This window comes from Mobula birostris, chromosome 11 (assembly GCF_030028105.1).
Source record: "Mobula birostris isolate sMobBir1 chromosome 11, sMobBir1.hap1, whole genome shotgun sequence".
Lineage (NCBI taxonomy): Eukaryota > Metazoa > Chordata > Chondrichthyes > Myliobatiformes > Myliobatidae > Mobula > Mobula birostris.
Window position 1 is genome coordinate 27,255,556 of NC_092380.1, and position 25,699 is coordinate 27,281,254.

The 25,699-nt window shown below is 47.9% G+C and overlaps 1 protein-coding gene across 1 annotated transcript; it reads right to left on the reverse strand.

Annotated features, from left to right (window-relative positions):
• Positions 1–3,011: 3,011 nt before the first annotated feature.
• On the reverse strand, positions 3,012–19,171 carry LOC140204645 (G1/S-specific cyclin-D1-like). The gene is made up of 5 exons (XM_072271342.1): positions 18,965–19,171; positions 13,469–13,684; positions 5,709–5,868; positions 5,284–5,432; positions 3,012–3,266 (listed from the first exon to the last, which is right to left on the reverse strand). Exons 1-5 carry the CDS (start codon positions 19,169–19,171, stop codon positions 3,120–3,122), a joined length of 879 nt encoding a protein of 292 aa, XP_072127443.1. The 3' UTR covers positions 3,012–3,119.
• Between the last annotated feature and the right edge of the window lie 6,528 nt (positions 19,172–25,699).

Here is a 25,699-nt window from a genome sequence, read left to right on the forward strand (position 1 = left end):
TCCTTGTTGGGACTCCATACCTATAGAGCTGTCACCAGAAGAACAAACTATAGTTCGGAGATGGACTCACCACCCCTTTCTCAGGGAATGGACACTAAATACTGACCTCATTGATGACACCCTGTCTGGTCATTGTAGGAAGAATGTGGAGGCTTTGGAGAGGGCGCAGAGGAGACTTACCAGGATACTGCCTGGATTAGAGAACGTGTCTTCGGAGGAAAGGTGAAGTGAGTTAGAGCCTTTATTGATGAGGAGGAGAATGAGAGGAGACTTGATGGAGGTGTATAAGGTCATAGGTGGCAGAGATAGAGTGGACAACCAGTGCCTTTTTCTCAGTGTGGTATTGGCTGATACTTCTAAGGTGATTGAAAGAATGTTTAGGGAGGATGTCAGAGGTAGGTTTTTCACACAGTAGTGGGTGCATGGTATGCACCTTCGGGTGGTGGTGATGGTATATTAAGAACATTTAAGAGACTCTTAGATAGGCACATGACTGAAAGAGAAATGGGCAATGTAGATTGATGGTTATGAAGGGTTAGATTGATCTTGGAGTAGGTTAGAAGATCAGCACATCGTGGGCTGAAGGGCCTGAACTGTGCTGTGTGGTTGTATATGTGTGTCTCACAGTCCCACAGCTGGTCCTGAATGTCTGTTATATACGTAGAGGCTACCGGTAAGATCAGACCTGAAGATTAATGTCGACCTCTCAGTAGGGCCCTTAGAAAGATGTAACAAAGATCATCTCACAGACTTCTAGGATGAGGTCTGTCCAACAGACGTTCTGAGTGAAGAAGAAAGCCCTTAACTCCGACTGGAGTCATCGGGACACCGTCATGATGGCGTTTTTTTTAGCAGGCTTTCTAGCTAGAGTTGTTAGCTCAACACTCAACCCAGCACGGATAGAAAGTGTGCAAGGGAGCCGGCTGGATTCGAACTCGGGAGCCTTCGCTCCGAAGTCCGGCGCTGATGCCACTACGCCACCGGCTGCCAGATGTTTTGTGTAATACGCTCATATTGTTTGAAAATCATCGTCTTAAAGTGTGCAACAGTTTTAGAGGGCTTATCCAGTCAAGCAAGAGGCCGGAGACACAAGAGACTGCAAATGCTGGGAAAGCTGAAGTTTATTGACCAATTTGTAGTTGTCCTTTGAACTTGCTGCTGGGACATTGTGAAGGAAGGCAGCCTGTGCAGTAGGATCTGGGGCCCAGGGATCTCTACCAAGCTAAAGCAACCAGTGCCATTGCTTTGAAGTGTAGCCAGTTGTAGCAATGTGGACACAGCAAAAGGTTCCACAGTGTGAAACTGACTGTTAAGTCATGGTCAGATGTAGGTTGAGAAATAATGGTCACAACCATGAACATTTGAAATGGTGCCATGGATATTTTTTTCAGTGCCTCATTGCATACCAGTACCTCTGAGGGTGCAGCACTGCCTTACCACCACACTGGGAGGGTCAACCTGCATTTTGTGCCAAGCTGTGCAGTCCTGAGGCTAAAGGAGACACCTGAGACAATCCTTTCTGCACTCCATGCTTCTTCCAGCCACTGGGTATCTACCTACACTAATTGGCCACTTCCTAGAACTCAGTCTGTGACACGCTAAGCCCCGGAATTTCAAGTGTTCATCCATCAGTTCTGCGAGTCTGTGTCCACCGTGCCCTTAAGCAGTGTGTTCCAGATTGCAACCTCGCTCCACGTCTTCCTCATATCTCAACCTTAAACCTAGGCCTTCTAGTTTTACACACTTCTGCTAAGAGGAAATGTTGGTCACTGCGTAATATTGTCTTCCTCAGTCAGCCCCGCTCCTCCACCCCATCTACTCCAAGGAGAACAATCTCAGTCTCTGCTCAATCCCAAGCAACATTCAGATGAATCTCCTCAGCACTACCACAACTTCCCTGAGGTATGGTGAGCAGCACTGCACTCAGTACCCCACCTATGGCCAGACCAGTCAGTTATTTGATTGAGCTGTTGCTTTATGGACTGACTAGGGAGCTCTGCAATCTTCCAGGTGTGAGGGAGAATGAAGGAATCCCTCCTGGTCATGGCTTTCTGGTCCTGTGCTCAGGATTGCACATCAAGAGAAGAAACAGGGCTCTACTGTGATGTCTCCAGAGTGAAATAATCGCACTGGATGTGAGAAACCAGACTTTTAAGTCTCTTCAGGTAGCCTTGGTTAATGCACATGCGATCAGAATCTGACCAGCTTAGTATGAATTTTATTTTAACATTGAAAATAATTAACATTACTTTAAACATTAACTTAAATACAGACTTTATTTTAATTAAAATAAACAGTTAAAATAAATAGTTAAATAATGAAACAGTTGAGAGAGCCAGTGAATGGTGAGCACTTTGGATGATTGACAGCAAAAGGCATGAATCATCGCCCTGGCTTCCTGCTCCAAGGCCAACCCAGTTCAGCCAGTTCCAGGGTCAGAGGAGTAATGCAGCCACTGGGATTGGCCAATGGGAAGTATGAAGTAGATGAGTGAAGGGGTGAGTGGGAGGTTTGGGAAGGAATGTCTCCTCCAGGGAGCTTTCCTATGAAATTGCCTCCATGTTGGAGACTAGGAATCCTGTGGGATCGCTTCCCCTTCCAGAGGGTCCAACACCAGGATGGAAACTGGCCCACTGCTCTCAGGTTGTAGTCCCCTCTCCCTCCAGTTCATCCCCACCCTGGGCAAACAGCCAGGCCCTGTAGATACTGGGTTCAACACCTCAGACAGATCAAGTCCCAGAGGTGGATCCCGATGCAAACTGAAATAGCACAGGCCTTACAGGAGAAACATGGTGTGTTCACTGATTTAAAAGACTGAAGATTAAACGCAAGATAGAAACAGCTGCTCAGCTCAACGAGCCCATTCTATTTTGACAACTGATCCAATGGTACAAGGCTATTTTCCCATATCCCCAGACACGACGATGAAGGTTATCACATCAAAATGACTCGAGAATTCGCGGGGGAAGAGCAAGGGCATTTGGGAGGATCTGCGGAATTGGGAACTGGGACCATGTTGTCACAAGGTGGCGAGTACGGGACTGGATGGCAGGCTACAGGGGCAATTCCATAGACAAACAGTGCAGGACTCGAGGGCTGGGCAACAGTGTGTTCCGTCCTCACAAGTTCACGTCCTGGATGTCTGTGGGTGTCCTGGAACGTTCCGGTTCTTCCGACTTTGGCGGGGGGAGAGTTTGGGGGGTTGCTTGTCTCAGGCGGGTGTGTAGGGAGACCTCGAGCTGCTCCTGACACGTCCTCACACACTCCTGCACAAGGGAAGAACACAGGTTGGACAGAATTGGACTGGATCCCATCCTGACAATGAACAACAGGGCACTTCCCCTGCATTTTCAAAGTGCCTTGCGTTTCCCCAGAAGTGCTTTACAGCAAACGAGAAACATCATAGCCATGGAAGTACAGGAGGAGCCAATCTATGCACAGCAAGATCCCACTCACTTTGTTGATTTTGTTGCAACATTGAAGCAGGTCATTTGGCCATTCAAGTCTATGCCAGCCCTCACAACAACCCCGTCCATCCCGCACCACCACCCCCCAATCTCCCATCAGCCTGGGGGCAGAATGCAGAATCAGTCAAATCTACAAGTGCTTCAATTGTCCACCAGGTACAATCCCAGCCTCCCATAAAACAACCCACCCCCTCCAGTATTCCATCTGGTCCAAACTGCTGCCAGAGATGAGCATCCTCTCTTTACAGGAACCTGATACTACCGAAGGGCTCTCGCCTGCTTCCTGCGCCCCCCCCCCCCGCATAACCGAAGCAAACCCTGTCTGTTTCAATAAATTCTCTTCATGGAAATCAGAGAAACCTCAATGCTGGGAATCTGAAATCGAATCAGAGAACAATGAAACACTCGGTAGTTGGGTAGAGGAAAGTCCCCCCAACGTTCCAGTTATGATGAAGGGGCTCCAAGCTGAAACGTTGACTTTGTTCCTCCCTCTACAGATGCTGACTGACCTGCAGAGTACATCTGTGATTTTGGACTTGCCCCTCATCCCCTGAACTCGTCCTTTGATGAAGCACACCATGAGGGTAATGGTACTGTTTGAGGGTGAATGGGGAGCAGGAACAGCCCCGGGAGCTCCCTCGCCCCCACTGGGACAGGCTGGCCTTGGTATCTTCACCATCGCAGATTTGTAACCCATTTGAAAGATGCCAGTGATGAACGACCCTGTGTGCAACCTGTCCTGAGTGCAGGGTGCTGACACTGAGGGGGTGAGGGAGGCCTGAGGGCATATTGGACTGGGAAGTGGGTAGGGTGGGAGGTGATGGAATTGGAATAGAAGGGCGTGAGTATGTAAAAATGTTCTTTGGAGGGAAGTTGTTTATCAGTAGGCAGAGAGATGGATAGAGTCATAGAATTAATACAATGTGTAAACAGGCCCTTCGGCCTAACCGACCCACGCTCACCACGGGCCCTTTGGATGTCATGCTGAGGCTTTATAAGGCATTGGTCAGAACGCACTTGGAACATGCAGTTTTGGGCCCCTTATCTCAGAAAAGATGTGGTGATGTTGGAGAGGGTCCAGAGGAGGTTCATCAGAATGATCCTGGGAATGAAAGGGTTAACATATGAGAAGCATATGATGGCTCTGGGCCTGTACTCGCTGGAGGTCAGAAGAATGTGGGAGGATCTCATTGTAACTTACTGAATAGTGACAGGCTGGACAGTGGTAGTGGAGAGGAGGTGCCTGGGATCAGGGACCAGAGGCCACAGCCTCAGACTAGAGAAACGTACAGATACAACGGAGATGAGGAGGGATTTCTTTAGTCAAGAGGATGGGGAACCTGTGGAATTCATCGCCTCAGGTGGCTGTAAGGCCAAGTCATTGGGTAAATTTAAAACAGAGGTTGATATGTTCTTGGTCAGTCGGGGCTTCAGAGGATACGGGAGAAGGCAGGAGAATGGGGTTGAGAGGGATAATAGATCAGTCGTGATGGAATCCGGAGCAGACTCGATGGGCTGAACTACTTGGTTCTTCTCCTCTGTCTTATGGTCACCGACAAGCCGGCAGGGACGCAGAGGCAGCGGGTGTTCACCTCGACCCCGGCTGGGAAAGGTTTCATCTCTGCCCCACAGCTGGTCAGAACGCACCAGTGGCAAATGGGTTGGGAGAGTTGGGGAGTCAGGGACAAGTTTACCCAGGGGGCGTAGACTGGGAACGGAGACCCGCCAGGGCAGTGGAGGGGACGGGAAGATGGGGGAAGAGAGTGGAGGTGGGTTGGGTTGGGACTGGGAGACAGGGGTCCTAGCACCAACTTACCGGATCGCAGCGGATGGAGCGGGCGAGGTGGTCGGTGAGCACCCGGGGTCCTGGAGGAATTCCCGGCAGACACAGGCGAAGGCCGCAGACGGCGGCGGCGAGACTGGCGGCACCGATCACCGAAGGCGGCAACGACACGAACTCAGCGTCTGCAACGATGCGGGAATTAGCGGCGGCGGGTCGAGTCCCTGGATCGCCCGCCTTGGGAATCTACAGCCTCCCTCAAACACTGTGGAGAGAGCTCACCCGCCTATACCCACCCCTACCGACGTTTCTCCGGCCAGCCCCAACCCCGTGCTCCGCCAACCGCACATACCCACCCCCCATTAACCCTATACCACCAACACAAATGTTCCCTCCTCTCCCCTACCACCACCATCACCACACCGATCCCTCCTCAGACGCGCGGACCCGACACCCCGCACCTGTGTTGCAGAGCGCGATGAAGGTGTCGGTGTGTTTGCGGATCAGCCGTTCCCCAGCCGCCTGTGCTCCGAGTACTTCGAGTAACTGCTCCACGAACTCCTGCGGCGTGGGCGCGCCGAGGTGCCACTGCAGCGTGTCCAAGAGCAGCAACTCCATCGCCTGTCGAGTGAGAGTGGCCGTCAGACAAAGCCCGGCTCACGGGGACCCCGCCCCCCACATCTGCCCCTGCTCTCGGCACCAAGCGGGCCCCAGCCCCCGGGAGCACCTCCTGTAAGCAGGGTGAACGAGCATGTCACTGTGACTTCCGAACGTGTGAGAGAGCGAGAAAACTGTGTTCACTTCCAGTCTGCAAGGTTCTGGGCGAACGAGACGGGGTTTACTGGAAAAATTCCAGAGTCTGAAAGCACTTTAGAAGTCGGGTTGGACATTTTAGAAAGGCGTTTTAGACAATTCTGACGATAATTTAAGGACGACGGTAACCGAGAGACCAGAAGGAGCGGGACCCTTGAAACGATATCTTCACTCAGCACAGCAGATTGGGAGTTAGTGGGGTGGGGACGCCACACAACGACGGGACCTTTCAAAGGGGTGTTCCGGACCCAACAGCGCTCCCAGCCCTTATCCCAGTGGTCCCCAACCACCGGGCCGCAAAGCTTTTGCTACCTGGCCACGAAGAAACGATATGATTTGGCGATATGAGTCAGCTGCACCTTTCCTCATTCCCTGTTCCGCCCATTGTTGAGCCATTACGCGCGCGTCGTCCATGTCAGCGCGGGAACGAGATCAACTCCTCGAGCTTGCAAATGATGGCGGGCTGAAAAGTATGTTTGACATAACATCTCTGCCGGCATTCCGGATCAAAGTCAAGGCTAAATATCCTGAGATAGCCACAAAAGCACTGAAAACGTTGCTTCCATTTCCAACATTTTTCTGCGAAGCGTAATTTTCTGCGATGAATGCAACGGAAACTAAACTGCGGAATAGACTGGACATAAGGAACCCCCTTCGAGTATCGCTGTCTCCCATCACCCCTCGATAGGACTGTCTTGTTGCAGGGAAACAAGCCCAGGGCTCCCACTGATTCAGCGATATTGGTGTGTTGCAATAATTTTATATATTCATACGGGGAAAATATGTGCTGTGTGTTTAATATCCAAACGTTACTTAAAATGTTAAGATGCAATTGACTTATAACAATTATAAGTATAACAATTACCGCACGGAAACAGGCGATCTCGGCCCTTCTAGTCCATGCCGAACGCTACTCTCACCTAGTCCCACCGACCTGCACGCAGCCCATAACCCTCCATTCCTTTCCTGTCCATGTATCTATCCAATTTAACTTTAAATGACAACATCGAACCTGATTCTACCACTTCTACTGGAAGCTCGTTCCATACTTACTTGAAGCTCCCCTGTCCTCCCCGATAATCGACTTATCACTGTATTCATGCGAGGAAAATATGCGCTGTGTGTTTAATATTAAATTCGTTAGGTAAACCCTTTTAGAAAGGAAATTGAGTGTATTAGCCACTTATCACCTATATTCCGGTCGTGATTAACACCCCCCCCGGAACAGAATCGCCAAAAACGATTTGTAGAATGAGATCGGCATGTACACGAAGGTCACGCATGCGCACCGGTGCCCGCGCAAGGCTTCATGGTCATTGTAGTCTTTATCTGGGTAAACACAACGTATTTGACTGCTACTCTTGTCCGTTGGCAACCCTACCTCCCCCCCCCCCCCCGGGTCGGCCGGTCCGCAAGAATATTGTCAATATTAAACTGGTCCGCAGTGCAAAAAAGGTTGGGGACCCCTGCCTTATCCCAATGGAAAGGGAGCGCCCCTTCCTGCTCCACACTCCCCTCCCCATTTACCGTGACCTTCCCCGGTTTATTTTTAAGAAGGGCGACTCAGCAAATCGGGCATTAAAGGTTTTGCGTTTCTGTGGCCCTGAACGCTTCGAGTCTTGGATTCGCAGTCACAGCACAGAAACCGGCCCTTCGGCCTATCTTGTCCAGACTGACCACCTCCCCGCGTCAGGTCCGTGGTTTTCTCTGCCAGGTGTGCGATGGCGAGAACGTGTGGAGTATGATGGGCACGCCCAGTGGATCCGGAAACTGCAAGGAAAAGGGTCACTCGGTCAGTGGACGGAGCGAGCCAGTGGTCTCTCTGGACAGCGGGCGCTGGTCGGTGCAGGCCGACCGCATGGAACCAGTGCTGAAACTCAACTAATCAATGACGTCCGCGCTGAAAATGGGTAATCAGGGGCTCGGCGTCATGGCGAATGGCCACGGCTCCAAGGAAGATATAAAGAGGGGGGGACACTGAGGCCTCGTCTCCATGGAGACCAACACATGAGAGTAACAGGTCCTGAGGAACCCCCGACACATCTGCGGCGAGGGCTGGATGGTGTTTCCGGCCAATTATCTTGTTCAGCAGCTGCCTTGTTTTCGGAATTGTTGGCAGCCTAAGTGTAACTGGTGAGGATGCCCATTCACCTTCACTCCCAGTCTGTCCGGAACCCCGCGAGTCGAGTACTGTACTGCAGGGAACGCGAGAGCGGATTTCTACACGGCAAGCTCCCGCAGACAGTGGTTCGGGAGAGCGGATTTCCACACAGCAAGCTCCCGCAGACAGTGGTTCGGGAGAGCGGATTTCTACACGGCAAGCTCCCGCAGACAGTGGAACGGGAGAGCGGATTTCTACACGGCAAGCTCCGGCAGACAGTGGAACGGGAGAGCGGATTTCTACACGGCAAGCTCCCGCAGACAGTGGAACGGGAGAGCGGATTTCTACACGGCAAGCTCCGGCAGACAGTGGTTCGGGAGAGCGGATTTCCACACAGCAAGCAGACAGTGGAACGGGAGAGCGGATTTCTACACGGCAAGCTCCGGCAGACAGTGGAACGGGAGAGCGGATTTCTACACGGCAAGCTCCCGCAGACAGTGGAACGGGAGAGCGGATTTCTACACGGCAAGCTCCCGCAGACAGTGGTTCGGGAGAGCGGATTTCTACACGGCAAGCTCCGGCAGACAGTGGTTCGGGAGAGCGGATTTCCGCACAGCAAGCAGACAGTGGAACGGGAGAGCGGATTTCTACACAGCAAGCTCCCGCAGACAGTGGTTCGGGAGAGCGGATTTCTACACGGCAAGCTCCGGCAGACAGTGGTTCGGGAGAGCGGATTTCCACACAGCAAGCTCCCGCAGACAGTGGAACGGGAGAGCGGATTTCTACACGGCAAGCTCCGGCAGACAGTGGAATGTGTGGCTGGTGGAGGCATGGACTCCGTCGACTGAAATGCTTGATTCCGTACTCTATGACAAACAACGATGAGATAACAGAACATAGCCTGATATAATGAACAGTGGGATGTGAATAGATATCGGCGCAGGACACGACCCCTCCAGTTCCCCCAGAGGCTGCCTGGGATAAGACACCGGAGCAGAATACGGCCATTCAGCCCATCCCGTGTGCTCTGCCTTTCCATCATGACTGATCCCAGATCCCACACAACCTCTTACACCTGCCTTCTCGCCGTATCCTTTGATGCCCTGACTGATCCGGAAACCATCAACTTCTGACTTAAATATACCAACGGATCTGGCCCCCACAGCAGTCAATGGAAGAGCTTTCCACAGATTCACTATTCTCTGACTAAAAAAAATCCTCCTTATCTCTGTTCTAAAAGGTCGCCCCTCAATTTTAAGGCTGTGCCCTCTAGTTCTCGATACCCCACCATAGGAAACATCCTCTCTACATTCACCTTATCTAGTCCTTTCAACATTCCGTAGGTTTCAATGAGACCCCCGCCCCCCCGCATTCTTCTAAATTTCAGTGAGTACAGGCCCAAAGCTGCCAAACACTCCTCATATATTAACCCCTTTATTCTCAGAATCATCCTCGTGAACTTCCTCCAGATTCTCTCCAATAACAACACATCCTTTCTGAGATATGGGACCCAGAATCTTTGACAATACTCCAAGTACACCCTGACTAGTGTCTTAGCATTATCTCCTTGCTTTTATATTCTATCCCCCTTGAAATAAATGCCAACATTGCATTTGCCTTCTTTACCACAGACTCAACCTGTAAATTAACATTTTGGGAGTCTAGCACAAGGACTCCTAAGTCCCATTGCACGTCTGATGTTTGAATTCTCTCCCCATTTAGATGACAGTCTGCACTTTTGTTCCTTTATACCAAAATACATTATCATACATTTCCAAACACTGTGTTCCATCAGCCACCTTTTTGCCCATTCTTCCAATTTGTCTACTCCTGCTGCAATCACATTCCTCAGCACCATCTACCCCTCCACCTATCTTCATATCATCCATAAACTTTGCCACAAAGCCATCAATTCCATTATCCAAATCATTGACAAAATGAAAAGTAGCGGTCCCAATCCTGACCCCCGAGGAACCCCACTAGTCACTGGCAGCCAACCAGAAAAGGCCCTCTTTATTCCACTCACTGCCTCCTGTCTGTAAGCTATTCCACTATCCAGGCCAGTATCTTTCCTGTTACACCATAGGATTTTGTCTTGTTAAGCAGCCTTATGTGTGGCACTTATAAAACGCCTTCTGAAAATCCAAGTAAAGGACATCCACTGCCTTTCCTTTGTCCACCCTGCTTGTTACTTTCTCGAAGAATTCTAATAGATTTGTCAAGCAAGATGTCCCTTACCAGAAACCATACTGTCTTTGACTTATTTTATCATTAGCCTCCAAGTACCCTAACAACTCATTCTTAATAATAGATTCCAATACTTTACCAACCACTGCGGTTAGACTGACTGGCTTATAATTTCCTTTCTTTTGCCTTCCCTCCTTCTTAAAGAGTGGAGTGACATTTTCAATCTTCCAGTCCTCCAGGACCATGTCAGAATCAAGTGATTCTTGAAAGATTGTCACCAATGCATCTGCTATCTCTTCAGCAACCTCTTTCAGAACCCTGGAATATAGTCCATCTGGTCCAGGTGACTTATCTACCTTCAGACCTTTGAGTTTGCCTAGCTCTTTTTCCTTTGTAATAGCAATGGCATTCACTCTTGTGCCCTGACATTCACGGACCTCTGGCACACCACTAGTGTCTTCCACAGTGAAGACCGATACAAAGTACCCATTAAGTTCATCCGCCATTTTTTGTCCCCCATTTCTACTTCACCAGCATCATTTCCCAGTGGTCTAATATCAACTCTCACCTCCCTCTTTATATAACTGAAAAAAAAGCTTCTAGTATCCTGCTTCATATTATTGGGTAATCTGCCCTCATATTTCATCTTTCCTTTTCTTATAGCCTTTTTAGTTGTCTTTTGTTGGACTTAAAAAGCTTCCCAATCATCCAGATTCCCACTCACTTTTGCTACCTTATCTGCCGTTTCCTTGGCTTTTAAAAGGCAGCCCTTATCTACCTTTTGGAATTCAGAACAATGAGAGGAGATCTTATAGAAACATATAAAGTTATGAAAGGGATAGAGGCAGGAAAGTTGTTTCCACAGGTGGGTGAGACTAGAACTCGGGGACATAGCCTCAAGATTCAGAGGAGTAGATTTAGGATGAAGATGAGGAAGAACTGCTTTTCCCAGAGGGTGGCGAATCTGTGGAATTCACTGCCCATTGAAGCAGTGGAGGCTACCTCAGTAAATATATTTAAGACAAGGTTGGATACATTTTTGCATAGTAGGGGTATTATGGGTTATGGGGAAAAGGCAAGTAGGTGGAGGTGAGTTCATGGCCAAATCAGCCATGATCTTATTGAATGGTTGAGCAGGCTCGACGGGTCAGATGGCCGACTCCTGCTCCTATTTCTTATGTTCTTATGTTCCTTTGTCAGCCATGGTTGTCTACACCTACCATTTGAGAACCCCCTCCTCTGTGCGACATATCAATCCACCTATGCAAACTCCTCTCGCATGCCTCTGCAATTCCCTTTATTCCATTAAGATACTGATATATGTGAGTTATGTTTCTCCCTCTCAAATTACAGTATGAATTCAATCATATTATCACTGCCTCCTAAGAGTTCCTTTACATTGCGCTTCCTCATAAGATCTGGGTTATTGCACAACACCCAATCTAAGATAGCCTTTCCCCGAGTAGGCTCAGGCACAAGCTGCTCTAAAAAGCCATCTCTGTCATGGTCCGGTCCATGAAATCCGCATTCCAGTTCACGGTCCAGTTCATCGATCCTTATTCCGGGTTTTCCTGTTTTCTCTTGTTCCATTGGGTGCCTTAATTGAGGCACCTGATTCTCGTTTTGGGCTGGCACATAAATACCTCTGCAAACCAAGGATTCCCTGCTGGACTTTTTCCTTTCCCTCCCCCTCTGAATCTCTCACAGTTTCCTCAGCCCTGCGTCCTAGGTGAGTCCTGCTCCTGCCCTCAAGGAGGGTCCCGGCTCCATACCCAAGAGCCTAATCAAGCTGAGTCCAAGAACCGAGCCAAACCTAGTCTGAGAGACACGTCCTGCGCTGGAGTTCCCTCGTCCTGTCCAGGAGCCTCTCGTCTAGTCTAAGCCACACCCAAGAACGCCGTCTAGTCCAAGCCACGCCCAAGAACCTCGTCTAGTCCAAGCACCTCGACCTGTCCAAGTCAAGGCTTTGTGTTCTGGTCCTGTCCATGTGCCTCGTCCTGTACAGGAGATCCACGTCCAGTCCTGTAGCCACGTCTTGCCCTCGCCTAGATCCGGGGTCCGAGCTTGAGTCAAGACCCAGGTTCCGGGTCTCTGTCCAGTCTCTGGCTCGGGGTCCTAGCCCAGACTCCTAATTCCAAGTTCCTTGTCGTGGTCCCGCTTTCCTAGTCTTAGTCCTAGCCCAGACCCAGTGTCTTTGTCTCTTCCAGGGCCTGTGTCCATTTCCAGCGTTGTTTCTTCCCCTTGCTTTCTTGATAAACCTTGTCCTGTTCCTGGTACTTCAGAGTCTGTGTCTTGCATAAGGGTCCGCTCCCAACGTCCCCTTATGACAATCTCATAGGCATTCAACAAATTCCCTCGTGATCCGACACCAACCTGATTTTCCCAATCCTCTCGCATATTGAAATCCACCATTACAATTGTGACATTATCCTTATTACATCCGGATCCTTTGATTCCCATTTTTTTTTCACCTTTGCAGTTTCTTTACTTCACGCGTGAAGATTCAACATTCTCGGCCCTATGTCACCTCTTTCTGAAGATGTAATTCCATCTCTTACCAACAGAGCCACACCACCGCCTATGCCTCCCTGCCTGTCCTTTCGATACAAAGTACATCCTTTTGATGTTAAGCTCCCAACTATGGACTCCTTTCAGCTACGAATCAATGATGCCCACAAAGTTATACCGACCAATCTCTAATTGTGCCATGGGTTCGTCCACCTTATTCCGAATGCTACGCGCATTTAGAAACAACACTTTCAGTCTTGCATTCTTCCCCCATTTTACTCATTGCCTCTGTGGTATACTTTAACTCCATAAACACCTCAGACCCGGAAACGGTAAGGACAATGTGTCGCTTTCTCGGTATCATACCAAGCCCTGAGGGCTGTTAACGGAGAATACTTGAGGTTGTAAGCGTCATGGGAAGCCCAGCTGGTCCCGAACTAACCCAAGGAGCAGCTCGATCAGCGGCGATCCGCTGGGGTACGTAATTTAGCGTCCGGTTAGTGATTTTGACTCTAGGAAACTGAGCTCCACCGTGGAATCAAACTTGTTGCGGGGGGCGGGGGGGGGGGGAGAGAGTGTTTATGTCCCCGTCCCCGTCCCCCAGCAACTTACCCTCAGATCCTCCGGCCGGGACGAGTGCGCCGTGTAGGTGCACAAGGTTTCCACAGGCAGCGGGTTGGTCTGACGGACTTTCGATGCCAGGAGTAAGCAGGCGGCCCCCAGCAGCTGGAACCTGGACTTTTCCAACGGCATCACAGTCAGGAAGCGGTCCAAGTAGTTCATGGACAGAGGGAACACCTCCTTCTCACAGGTCTCCTGTTCACAAACCTATCGTTAAAGAAACATAGGCACGTTAGGCGGTGATTACCGCTCAGGACGCCTGACTGGATTGAGGTTTGACAGCAAGCCGCCCGCTGAGACTGAAAAGCTGATGACAGTTTCAGGAAGGGCGCTGAGGAGGAGAGAGTGGCGGGTGTTAATTGGAGAACATGCTACCAATGAAGGATCGTTGGAAACTGGGGGATGTTTAAGCACTGGAGCGGCTGTGGGACTGAACACGATGGAGGGGCGATGGGAAGCTCTCTGCGAAAACTAGGAACAGCCCTTTTCAATATCTGCATGAAGTGCCCGACCTTCCCCTGACCCCGCGTGTGCAGCATTTGAAAGAAGAATATGCAGGTCTCTGGTGCGGGGTAATGATGCAGAAAGAAGGGCGACATTTGCATTAAAATACCAAATGCAGAGGCTGGAAATCTGACATTCCGTAACACTATAAGATATAAGAGTAGCCCATGGATCGTGGTTCATTTATTATCCGTCTCAACCCCATTTAATCCCGTTTGACAGCCCGCCAGCAGAAAGCGCCAACCGTCGCTTCAGGTCAGGGACCCTTCGCTCTGGGCAGGAAACATTTCCTCAAGGGAGCCTGGACTCCCTCTCTCAAAGAATTTTCTTAAGGTTTGAAACCGGGAAGCCCAGAGAACTACGTTTAATCCTGATTTCGGGTGCTGTCCTTGTGGAGTCTGCGACGATAGGGGTTTACCGCCACGTGCTCCGGCTTTTTCCCCAAGGACATGCGGGTTGGTAGGTTAATTAGCCACTGTAAATTGCCCCCAGTGAGTCGATCGGTGGTAAAATTCGGGGTAAATTGATGGTAATGTGAGGAGATTATTGTAAGTGGGTATGTGATGCTACGTACGAGTCTAACAAATCGAAAGGACTGTCTTCATGCTCTTTGACTATGGCCAGCAGAGGGCAGCATTGACCGACATTGGGGGCAGATTTCATCGCGTCTCCAGAGCACCAATTTCCCACAAACTTTGACCTGGCCTGTTCCTGAAGGTTGTTATTATTGAATGCTATTAAAGCCTCGTTTATGGCTTATGTTCCTCCAATGCTTGTGAAGTTGATCCGCACAGATCGCCTTTTGCGCGGCTCAGCAAATTGTCTTAGATCAATGTTGTGGAGATGACTCCATCGTACTGTACAAATTCTGACTTCCGCTGGTAAACTACACCAACGACAATTCTAAAAGGGGAGCGAGAACCACGAGCTGTGGCAGAACCGATTGAGAAAATAGTTTACGCGGAGAATGAACACGAGAGTTAGGAAATGATGGGCTAACTTGATAAAATACTGTTGTGGACGCATTTGGAGTATGGCGTCCCAGTTCTGAGAACCAGGATTAAGACAATTGTGAAGGTCTAAACCCTAATTCATTGATACGGAACGTTTGGTCAGTTGGATAAGAACATTAAAAAGGAGATGAATTAGACCTGACTTAATTTCTTTTGCCACGTGTGATAGGACAAGCCTCTTGCCTTGCGAATTTCTCGTGGGCACTCTCCAATGTCGGTCTATCAAGAGGACATAAACTGTACACAATACTCAGGGTGTCTCACCAACACCCTGAACAATAGTAACAATACCTTCCTATCCCAAACTCCAAAACTGTCCCAATAAAGGCCACTCTAGCTCCCAATAAAGATAGGTGGGGGGCTTCTGCACGGGACCGAAAAACGCTGCAGAGGGTCATATATTTAGTCGGCTCTATCTTGGCTACTAGCCTACAAAGCACCCAGGACATCTTCAAGGAGCGGTGTCTCAGAAAGGCAGCGTCCATTATTAAGGACGTCCAACACCCAGGACATGCCCTTTTCTCACTGTTACCATCAGGTAGGAGGTACAGAAACCTGAAGGCACACGCACAGTGATTCAGGAACAGCTTCTTCCCCTCTGCCATCTGATTCTAAAATGGACATTGAACCCATGAACACAACCTCACTGTTTTAATATATATTATTTCTGTTTTACACAATTTTAATTTTATCAATATATATATTGTAATTGATTTAGTTATTTATTATTTTTTCTTCTATATTATGTATTACATTGAACTACTCCTGCTAAGTTAACAAATTTCATGACACATGCCAGTGATGATAAACCCAGTTCTGATTCTACACATTGTCTTCCTAACTACTTGCTAAACCAGTTCAGCTAACTTTGAGTGATCCATATGTAGGAACACCCAAATCCGTCCCCACTTTGCTCCTCTGTAATCCTTCTTAGACAAGGTAATAAGGTTGAGAAAAATAAATCAGCCATGACGGAATTGATGTGCCGACTCGATGGGCCAAATGGCCCAATTCTCCTCCTATGCCTTTATGGCCTTCTCCATTCAGATAATAGTTTGCCTTTAGAATTTTCCTACTGAAGTGTGTGATTTCACAGTTTTGCTCATTAACTCTGTCTGCCAAGTTTTCAATACTTACTCAAAATACCTGCAGTCTGCTACAGATCCCACTATCCTCATTACAAGATAACCTTCCAGTGATTTTCGTATCTTTGGCAGAATTGGATATCTTGCACCCTAACCAATCTCCAGGCCATTAATCTAGACTACAAATAATTCAGAGCCAAAATCTCATCCCCAGAGTATCCAGTGCTTCTAGCCTGGAAAAGGCCCATTTATTTCAACTGTCCCCTCTGCTGTAATCAGTCTTCAATCCATGCAAACCCACCACCATGGGCCTTTATTTTCTGCACCAGCTTTTTATGTGACACCTTATTAAACTCTACATATATTACATCTACAGGTCCCTCCCCGCCCCCCCATCGATAACGCTACTCTTATCCTCAAGAACTGCAGCAAATTTATTAACAAGGATTTATCTTCCATAATCATGTGGGTAATCAGAGGCTTTTCCCCAGGGCTGGAATGGCTATCATGAGAGGGCACAGTTTTAAGGTGCTTGTAAGTAGGTACAGAGGAGATGTCAGGGGTAAGTTTTTTATGCAGAGGGTGGTGAGTGTGTGGAATGGGCTGCTTGTGATGGTGGTGGAGGTGGATACGATAGAGTCTTTTAGGAGACTCTTGGACAGGTACATGAAGTTTAGAAAAATGGAGGGCTATGGGTAATTTCTAAAGTAAGTACATGTTCAGCACAGCATTGTGGGCTGAAGGGCCTGTATTGTGCTGTAGGTTTTCTATGTTTCTAAAACCATACTAACTTCTGTTGATTAGATTAAGATTATCCAAATGATTAACTATTGTTACTTTGAGTAATTAAACCAGAGCAGGACCTACGCTGTACATGATAGGGTCCTGTTGGGTGTTATAGAACAGAGGGACTTAGGGTTCCAGGTACGTGGTTCCTTGAAAGTAGTGTCACAGGCAGACAGGGTAGTGAAGAATCCATTTGGTACACTAGTCTTCATCTGTCAGAGTGAAGACAGTGCTCAGTATATTGTCCTTCATCAGTCAGGGCACTGAATACATGAGTTGGGATGTTACATTGCAGCTTAACAAGACACTGGTATGACCTCCCTAGAATATTGTTACTGTTCTGATCACTCAGCTACAAGACAGATGTAGTTTAGCTGACAAGGTGCAAGAAAGATTCTCAAGGATTTTACAGGAACTTGGAAGGCTTGAGTCGTTAGCAGAGGCTGCATAGACTGGGACTGTTTTTACAGGAGTGTAGGAGGCTGAGAAGTGGCCTCATAGAGGTACACAAAATCAGGAGGGGCGCGGACAAGGAGGTCACAACCTTTCTCCCAGAGTAGGGGAGTCAAAAACGAGAGGACATGGATTGAACATGAGAAGGAAATAATTTAAAAGGGACTGCAGGGGCAACCTTTACACCCAGGATGGAATGAGCTGCCAGAGGAAGTGGTAGAGGAGGGTAGCATTGCAATGTTTAAAAGTCATTTGGACAGGTCCAAGGATATGGGTCAAATAGGCAAACGGGACTAGTTGGTCAGCATCACGAAGATGGGCCAGCTGGCTTGTTTCCATGCTGTGCTATTCTATAACCTTCAGTGTTATCATTTAGTGAAAATTCCTCCTTTTCAAGTGCCATGTGAACAGGCTTTGACTAAGCTACACCCACCTCACCCTGTCCGGCATAAGAAAAGCAAAAGACCCTTTAGTCTCTTCAAACTGTTAATTAAATTGTAGCTTGTGATCTATTCTTTTTGGTTCAATAACCCAAATAAAATGTAGGGCATCAAATTCAAAATATTCAATCAAACCCCTTCTCCAGCCTCAAGAGGAGAGTGAGAGGCTTCCAGATATCCACACCACCTTGGCACTCTTCCCTTTAAACTGTGTGGATGCGTGGCTGCACAGCAACTGAAATGCTCCCATGCACATTACCTTTGTTGCCACACAGGTGGAATTTTATTTTATATAATGTTAATTTAATTTTGAAATTATGTTAACATAATTTTGAAATCTGTTAATATATTTGTGAAATATACTGTAACTAGTTGTGTTAATGAATATAAGCCATACGTTTTCTAAATAATAAATTTTAGAGTTTCGGCGTATTTACACTGTCAGTGTTTCAAGTTACAACACTGTTACAAATTGTAACAATAAACACAGAACGGAATTTGGTAGCTCATTGTTAATAAACCACCGGCCCACTCAATGCCAACTCCATCTGGTCAAAATATTTTATTTTTACCATTGTGCCTGTCATTTGTTTTGACTGCTGACATTGTTTAGTTGTGATTTCTCTTTGTTTAATGTGCATTTTACAAGAGAAAAACATTTACAGTTTCACGCAGTTTTCAGGCCATGTAAAAATTTCCTGCTCAAAGCAATGGTTGGTCTGCACAGCTGTAAAGAAAAATAGAGAGAATGTTGCCCCTCAGTGTGTAAAGTCCTTCCTGGAATCACCCTTGAGTGGTCTGACCTTACTCTTGAAGCCTGGTGTCCTTATTCTGACTCTTCTCCCAAGTGCAGTGTGTCACACTCCCACTCTGGTTTAACCAGGAATAGTGGGTCAAGAGGCTTGAGTACCACAGCCCTGAGTAACCTTTAATCCCACAACAACATGGCAGAAATATGCCATCATGTTGCTGTTTTGTGGGAGCTTGCTGTGCGTACATTGACTGCCCCATTGTTACAGCGAGTGCACTTTGAAGGCGTAAAATTAGCAGTAAAATGCTTTAGAATGAGATGGAAAATGTTATTTATAAATAACATCTTCCTCACTTTAAACGTAGAAATGACATTGATTATCTTCCCTTTGGAGCCTGTGCTCCGTGACTGAACACATTTGTCTGCATTCAGGCCTGGATCAGTGAACACATTACCTCCAGCATCCACACAGCTAGCCTGCTCCGCATGTGAGGCCGAATCTCCTTCTGCACTTTCGCCATGGTCCTCCGGCACGGCAGATACCTCAGCTCCATCTCCAGTAACGTGAGCAACACGCGCCCTTGCAGCAGGCTGGGGTCCGGCCGGGCCCGGCAGAGCCTTCCTGAGCCACAGCTGCCCCACGCATTCCCCACCCCTTCCATGTCCCTGAAACTCCAGCTTCTGAACTTCCCAGCCCCTGCCTGGGTTAAATACCCCGAGACCTAACTCCTCCCTCTGCGCAGTGAAATAACTCAACACATGCCTTGTGTCCCTGTGAATAGTCCAGTGTCAGTCACTTCACTGGGCACAGCCCCCTGGCTCTTTAGAGTACTTGTCTCCTCCCCTGTTGTTCAGTTCCTCAGTCAGTTCACTCAACTCTCTTCTGACAGAAGGCTCTCCGCTTTCCAAAAACACTTCCCTCTCCTCAAAGTAACGTCTCCCTGGGGGACTCCCTTTAGCCGGGACTGGCAGCCTCCTGCGTCAGTGTCATAGCCAACACTGGGTCCATGCATCGGTCATGGGAGCCATTCCGTAAAGCCCCGAGAGTGCATACGGCACCCGCGATCACACTCACACACTGTGTACACACAGCAAATTGTCCCTCTCTCTCATATCATCCAGTCCACACACACACACACACACACACACACACACACCATGCTTCTCTCCTTCTCTCTTCCTCGCTCTCTCCCTCTTCCCTCTCTCTCTCCCTCTCTCACCCTCTTTCTCCCTCCCTCTCTCCCTCCTCTCTTCCTCTCTCTCTCCCCTCCCTCCCCTCTCTCAATCCATCTCTTTCCATCCTTCTCTTCCTTCCTCTGTCTCCCTCCTCTCTCTCTCTCTATCTCTCTCCCTTCCTCTTTCCTTCCCTCCTCTCCTCCCCTTCTCTCCCTCTCTCATATAGTCACACATAAATGCACACAGAGTATTTGACACAACTATATATACAGTATATATCTATCTCCAGGGAATACAGGCATTCACCTTGAGCCAGAGACAGACATTGGTCGAAAGTACCATCAGCATCTGCTCGGCCAGGTGTCCAGCCATTTGGTCAGAGATGGTTTTGGAAGTATAATTCCTCGGTGAGGTTTTTGTTGGGGGAGTGGGCTGGGACTTCAGTGTTAAGGGGAGGAGTTTGAAGGCAATGGTTCAAAACTGGGGGCAGTCTAGGAAGCAGACTCTTGGATACCAGAGATCTGTCCAGCATGGGGTCTGAGACCAAGAAAGGAACTGAGACCAAGGAAGGGAGATTGTGCAAACTCCACACAGCTAGCACCCAAGGATCAAACCGGGGTTCACTGGAGCTGTCCAGCATCATGACCTAATTTTAGGTTCCACGTCAGGAAAACAGGCTGTGCAGACTCCAGCAGGCCCTCTCACCTGCCTCTCCTCTGAGAGCTAGCCTGTCATCACTGTGCTAGTGTGAAGGATGGTCTGGACCTCTCGCTGATCCAGGCTGAGGTCGTCACCAAACCTTGTGCTCCCTCACCAACAATGGGGATCACCTGACCAGGATGAAAGTTGTCTAGAAATGAAGGTCTGGTGAACACTCCCCCAGTCCAGAGAGGCAAATGTTTACCTCACATCGATTTGCACATCGACACCTCCGACATAGCAGAACCACTTGCCAGGAACTTTAACAAATGCCAACAAACCTGGCATTGTATTAGGCTGCCGTGACAGCTGACTGAGAGCTGGTCAAAGTGACATCAAGGAAGATGTTCTTGTGTGAAGGGTCCATGACCTGGAACTAATCCTGCTTTTCTCTGTTCATGCTGTTCACCTGCTGATTATTTCCAATATTTTTACTTGTTTTCACTGCACTCTGCAGCACAGTAATGTGTGATTGCACTACTCTGCTCTTTCCCCTCCAGTGTCCAGAGTAGTAGGAGATACTGCGGCCAAAGTGTGCACAGCAAGCTCCCGCAAACTGTGATGTGACACTGACAAGATGATCTATTTCAGTGATGTATATTTCTTCACCCCATAACCGAAACATTCCACCCTGGACAACGTGCTTGTGAACGTCATCTGCAGCCTCTCCAACACTGCCACATCTTCCCATAGTGCTAAACAGAACAGCACTCAGATCTCCAGCTGTGGCCTAACCAGTGCTTTATGCAGTTCTATCAGGAACCCCCCGCCCCCCAGCTCTTATATTTTATGTCCCGACCTCGGAATCCTAGAATGCCACATGTCGTGTTGCCACCCTAATCACCTGTGTGGCCACTTCCAGTGATCTCTGTGCTTGAATCTAAGGTCCATGTGATCATCAGTACTCCTGAGGGCCCTGCCATTTACTGTGTACACCCTACCTTTGTGTAGCCTCCCGAAATGCACGAGCTCACACTTTCCAGATTTAGTTCCATCTACCATTGCTTCACTCAGCTTTCCTACTGACCCATGCCACGTTGTTGCTTTGACAACCTTGCTCACCACCTACAAAACCACCAACCTCGGGCAAGTGTTGTTAATTGATTGGGTGTTGTGGTTGGTGGTGTCCAGATCACCATTGTTGGGAGATATTGTCACCTTGGCTTTTGTTCCTTCTCAACAGCCTACAAACATTTGCAATTCATTAAATTAATCCTTAAGAGATAAATATCCTTGTCCATTCTCCAATGGCTCCTTGACAAGTTGATGGTGGCATCTTCTAAAACCACTGAAGTCTGTACCATGCCGTGCTCCCCAGTGTTGTTGGGGAGAGAATCCAGGAATTGGACCAAACAATGATGAAGGAACAAGCATAGTGAATGGAATGTGACTTGGAGAAGGTCTTTGAGATAGTGGTTTCCCAAAGTATCTTCTGCGCTGGTCTGTCTCAGTGGAGCTCTGAGCTCGGGCAGAGTCGTTGAAGAGGACCAGCTCAGTTTAACAGCGCTGAAGTTTTGTGGCAACATTGTTGGACTGAGTGAAGCTTTGAACTGCTGCAGTGAATAATGCAAGGATTTCCAACATTGCTACTTAGCAGTAGGAAGAATTCCATTTTGAGATTATGGAACTGGGCTGGCCACCAGGTTTCTGCACATACTTCATTCGATTGTTGTCCAATTTTGCTCAGTCATTCTGACTCACCGTAAACTCTGGTTGCTCAGAATGGTAACCATGCGTGGATGGGTGGGGTGGTGGAGGAAATGACAAAATTGGCTATGGTCATGAACCCAACATCCTTCAGTGCCAAGTCTGGGTACAAACCAAAATAGGATAGGGGAAGAGAGTCATTCTTGGACATCAAAGATACAAAAGAGAGTTCAGTTCCTGTAGCAGCCACAAGAATCCATGCAGCTTGTTGCTGAGCTGGAGCAGGTGCTGAGAAGAGATGGTTCTGTATTGAAGAAGAAGGCAGAGGTTTGGGGAAAGAATTCAGCAGCTGAAGGTGTGGTGCAGCAACTAAATCTGCAGACAGGCACAGATACTATCAGTAATCTCAGAGGTCAGGAGAGGTTACAGAGATAATGCAGGAACAAGAAATTAAAGTTGTGTCACAGTTGAATCAGGAGAGAGAGCATGTTAACAAGGACAGGATAGGGGTTGTGGGGGGAGGTTGAGAGACGTCATATCAGAGGTTTAGCTCAGATTGTTTAACAAAAGTCAAATGAATGAAGTTGAGAGATTGGATAGTCAGCCTGATCATAGGAGTTGGTGAAACAGGTATAAAAACAATTAGTTTTGCCTGAAATGTTGACTGTTTCTCTTCACAGATGCTACCTGACCTGCTGAAAGTTCCCAGCATTTTCTGTTTGCTTTCAGATTTTCAGCATCTGCAGATTTTATTTCACTTGGATTAAAGTGAGACTGGGCTGAGGTTAGAGATGGGGACCCTCGTACCATCCCCTGCATCTGTTCCTCCCCAGACCTTCATCTCCAAAAAACCCCTTCAAACCAAGTTTTCTGTTTATGGTTTGGTATCAAAGGATGCTCCTGTGAGGCACCCCAGGTCTGAGAGTTAATACGCTGCAAGAATTTACCCCTCATGTGTAGAATCTGGCGGGCAGTTAACGAGAGTGGAATGATGTCCCTGTAGGCCAGCGGAGATGGGAGGTTGAACTCAGCAGTGGTCTGAAGGGTTTGTCTCCAGGCTGTATGACCTGGCGTTCCATCCTCGGTCACTCATGAATAAATGAGTATTGTTCTGTATTGAAGGGTAACTCGGATGGGGAAGGGAAGGATGCAGGTGCTTTTCACAATATCTCTGTGTGCCTCGCAGCTGTCTGTTAAATGTTGTCATCTCCCTGGGGAACAGGACAACACCCTGACATGGTTTTGCACTTGATAAGTGGACAATTCTTCTCTCCCCTTTCTATCTAATCTGTCTCCCCCTCCTTGCTCTCTCCCCAATCTCCCCCTCTTCCCCCTCTCCCCTCTCTCTCCCTTCACTCCCTTTTACTCCTCTCTCTTCCCCCCAATCTTTCACCCTTTCTCTCTGTCCCCATCTCTCTCTCTCTCTCTCTCCCTCGCTCTGTGTGGACTGGCTGATAACAGCTGCTTTTCTCTGCACTCCTCGCTGTAATTTCTGCTACGAAACCCATTCTGTGGAAATCCAAGCCCCATTTGCCGGGCCAGATACTGCCGAGGCCTCGCGGCTGCATCTTTTCATCATATTCATGATGCTGCCAGGGCTTTCATGTTAACATCTCGACAGAGACTCTCTGTGTAAGGAGAGGCTTCTTACACATTCAAAACTCCGATGACAGCTTGTTCAGGGGGTGGGGTTTGCACTCTCGGGACAGCTGTGTCCCTACGTAGTAGATAGAAATGTGGTGTGTATACACACACACCCACAAATGCACACACACACACACACACACACACACACACACACCCACAAATGCACACGCACACACACACACACACACACACACACACACACCCACCCACAAATGCACACGCACACACACACACACAGTACTTTGCAAAAGTCTTCGGCTCATCTATTTAGCTAAGGTTCCTAATACTTTTACACAATACTAAATATTATGTTTTTCCACTTACCAAATAACACTTGAGCTAAACACATATATTTCTATTTCCCAACTGCCTTCTTATTTTAACCAGTATACAGTACTGTGCAAAAAGTCTTAGGCATCCTAGTTTAAGCACATATATGTGTCCAGGACCTTTACAGAGTATTGTATGGACACGGACACACACACACACACTCACACACTCACACACATACACACTCACACACTCATGCACAGATACTTAGAGAGACACACTAGTTCACACACCTACAGTATTCACACCGACACACTCACATCCGCACATTGTACCATCGTCGAATTGGATAGTGGGGAAACAGGCCACTTGGCCCATCTTGGTCATGCCTGCCAGTGAGCATCCATCATATCAGTCTCATCTCCCAGCACATGGTCGGTCACTCCCTAGACTTTCCTTAAATCCTTAAATATGATCAGTGACCCAACTTCAACCACTCTCTCCTACAGTCTTGCTGGTACTCACCACTCTCTGGGTGAAGGAAGTTCCCTTCAGGCCCTCTCTGAATCGCTAACCCCTCCTCCACATGTATACACATTGTATTGAAAAATCAGGCAGGTAGGCAGAGGGGATGGGATGTCTCTGTCGGTAAAAAATGAAATCAAATCCTTAGAAAGAGGTGACATGGGATCGGATGATGTAGAATCCTTGTGGATAGAGTTAAGAACTGCAAGGTTAAAAATACCATGATAGGAGTTATATACAGCCCCTAACAGAAGCCAGGATGTGAGATACCAGATTTCAATGAGTAATAGAAAAGGCACCATTTTATTCTGACAAGAGAAGGGCAAAGGCAGGTTACTGGCACCTTAACACCAATCACATCGGGAAGAAGGTAAACTCAGATCTCAACCCTTTGCTGCCTTGCGGGAATACCCACTCATGAGGAAGACTTTGGGAGTTTCCCTCAAGGAAAAATCCAGAGCTAAAGTACTTAAGGCAGTCCCGTGTTAAGTTTAATGCTGACTGACAATCCCTGCAGCACCACTGGTGCCAAACCATATTGGTCTTTGCTGTTCCATCAGATTCATCAGCTATGTGGGGAGGGGAAGCCTACTGCATAGGCAAAAACTTGCTCTCCATATCACACTGATCTGGCTTGCATATCAAATAGACACCCAGGCTGCAATATCCATGGCCGACCCTGGCCAACGCAGGGATTTAGATAAATCAGACAATGCCAGCATGGTTTTCTTAAGGGGAAAACTTGCTTGACAAATCTGTTATAATTCTCTGAGAAAATAACAAACGGGATAGACTAATGAGAGTCAATGGATGTTGTTTACTTGGATTTTCAGCAGACCTTTGATAAATTACCACATGTGAGGCTACTTAACAAGATAAAAGCCCATGGTATTACTGGAAAGATGTTAACATAGAAACATGAATAAAAGATTGGCTGACTGGCAAGAAACAAAGAGTAGGCATAAAGAGGGTTTTTTTCTAGGTGACTGCTAGTGACTAGTGGTGTTCCATAGGGGTTGTAATTGGGACTGTTTCTTTTCATGTTATATGTCGATGATTTGGATGACAGAATTGATGGCTTTGTGGCCAAGTCTGTGAACAATACAAAGATAAGTGGAGGTGTGTTGGATATTTTCTTCTTGTCTCGCATTTACTAAGCTTGCTTTCCAAACACAGCAGCTGCCACTTGTAAGATCACAAACAGTTGTAAGTGAACTGCCAGCTGG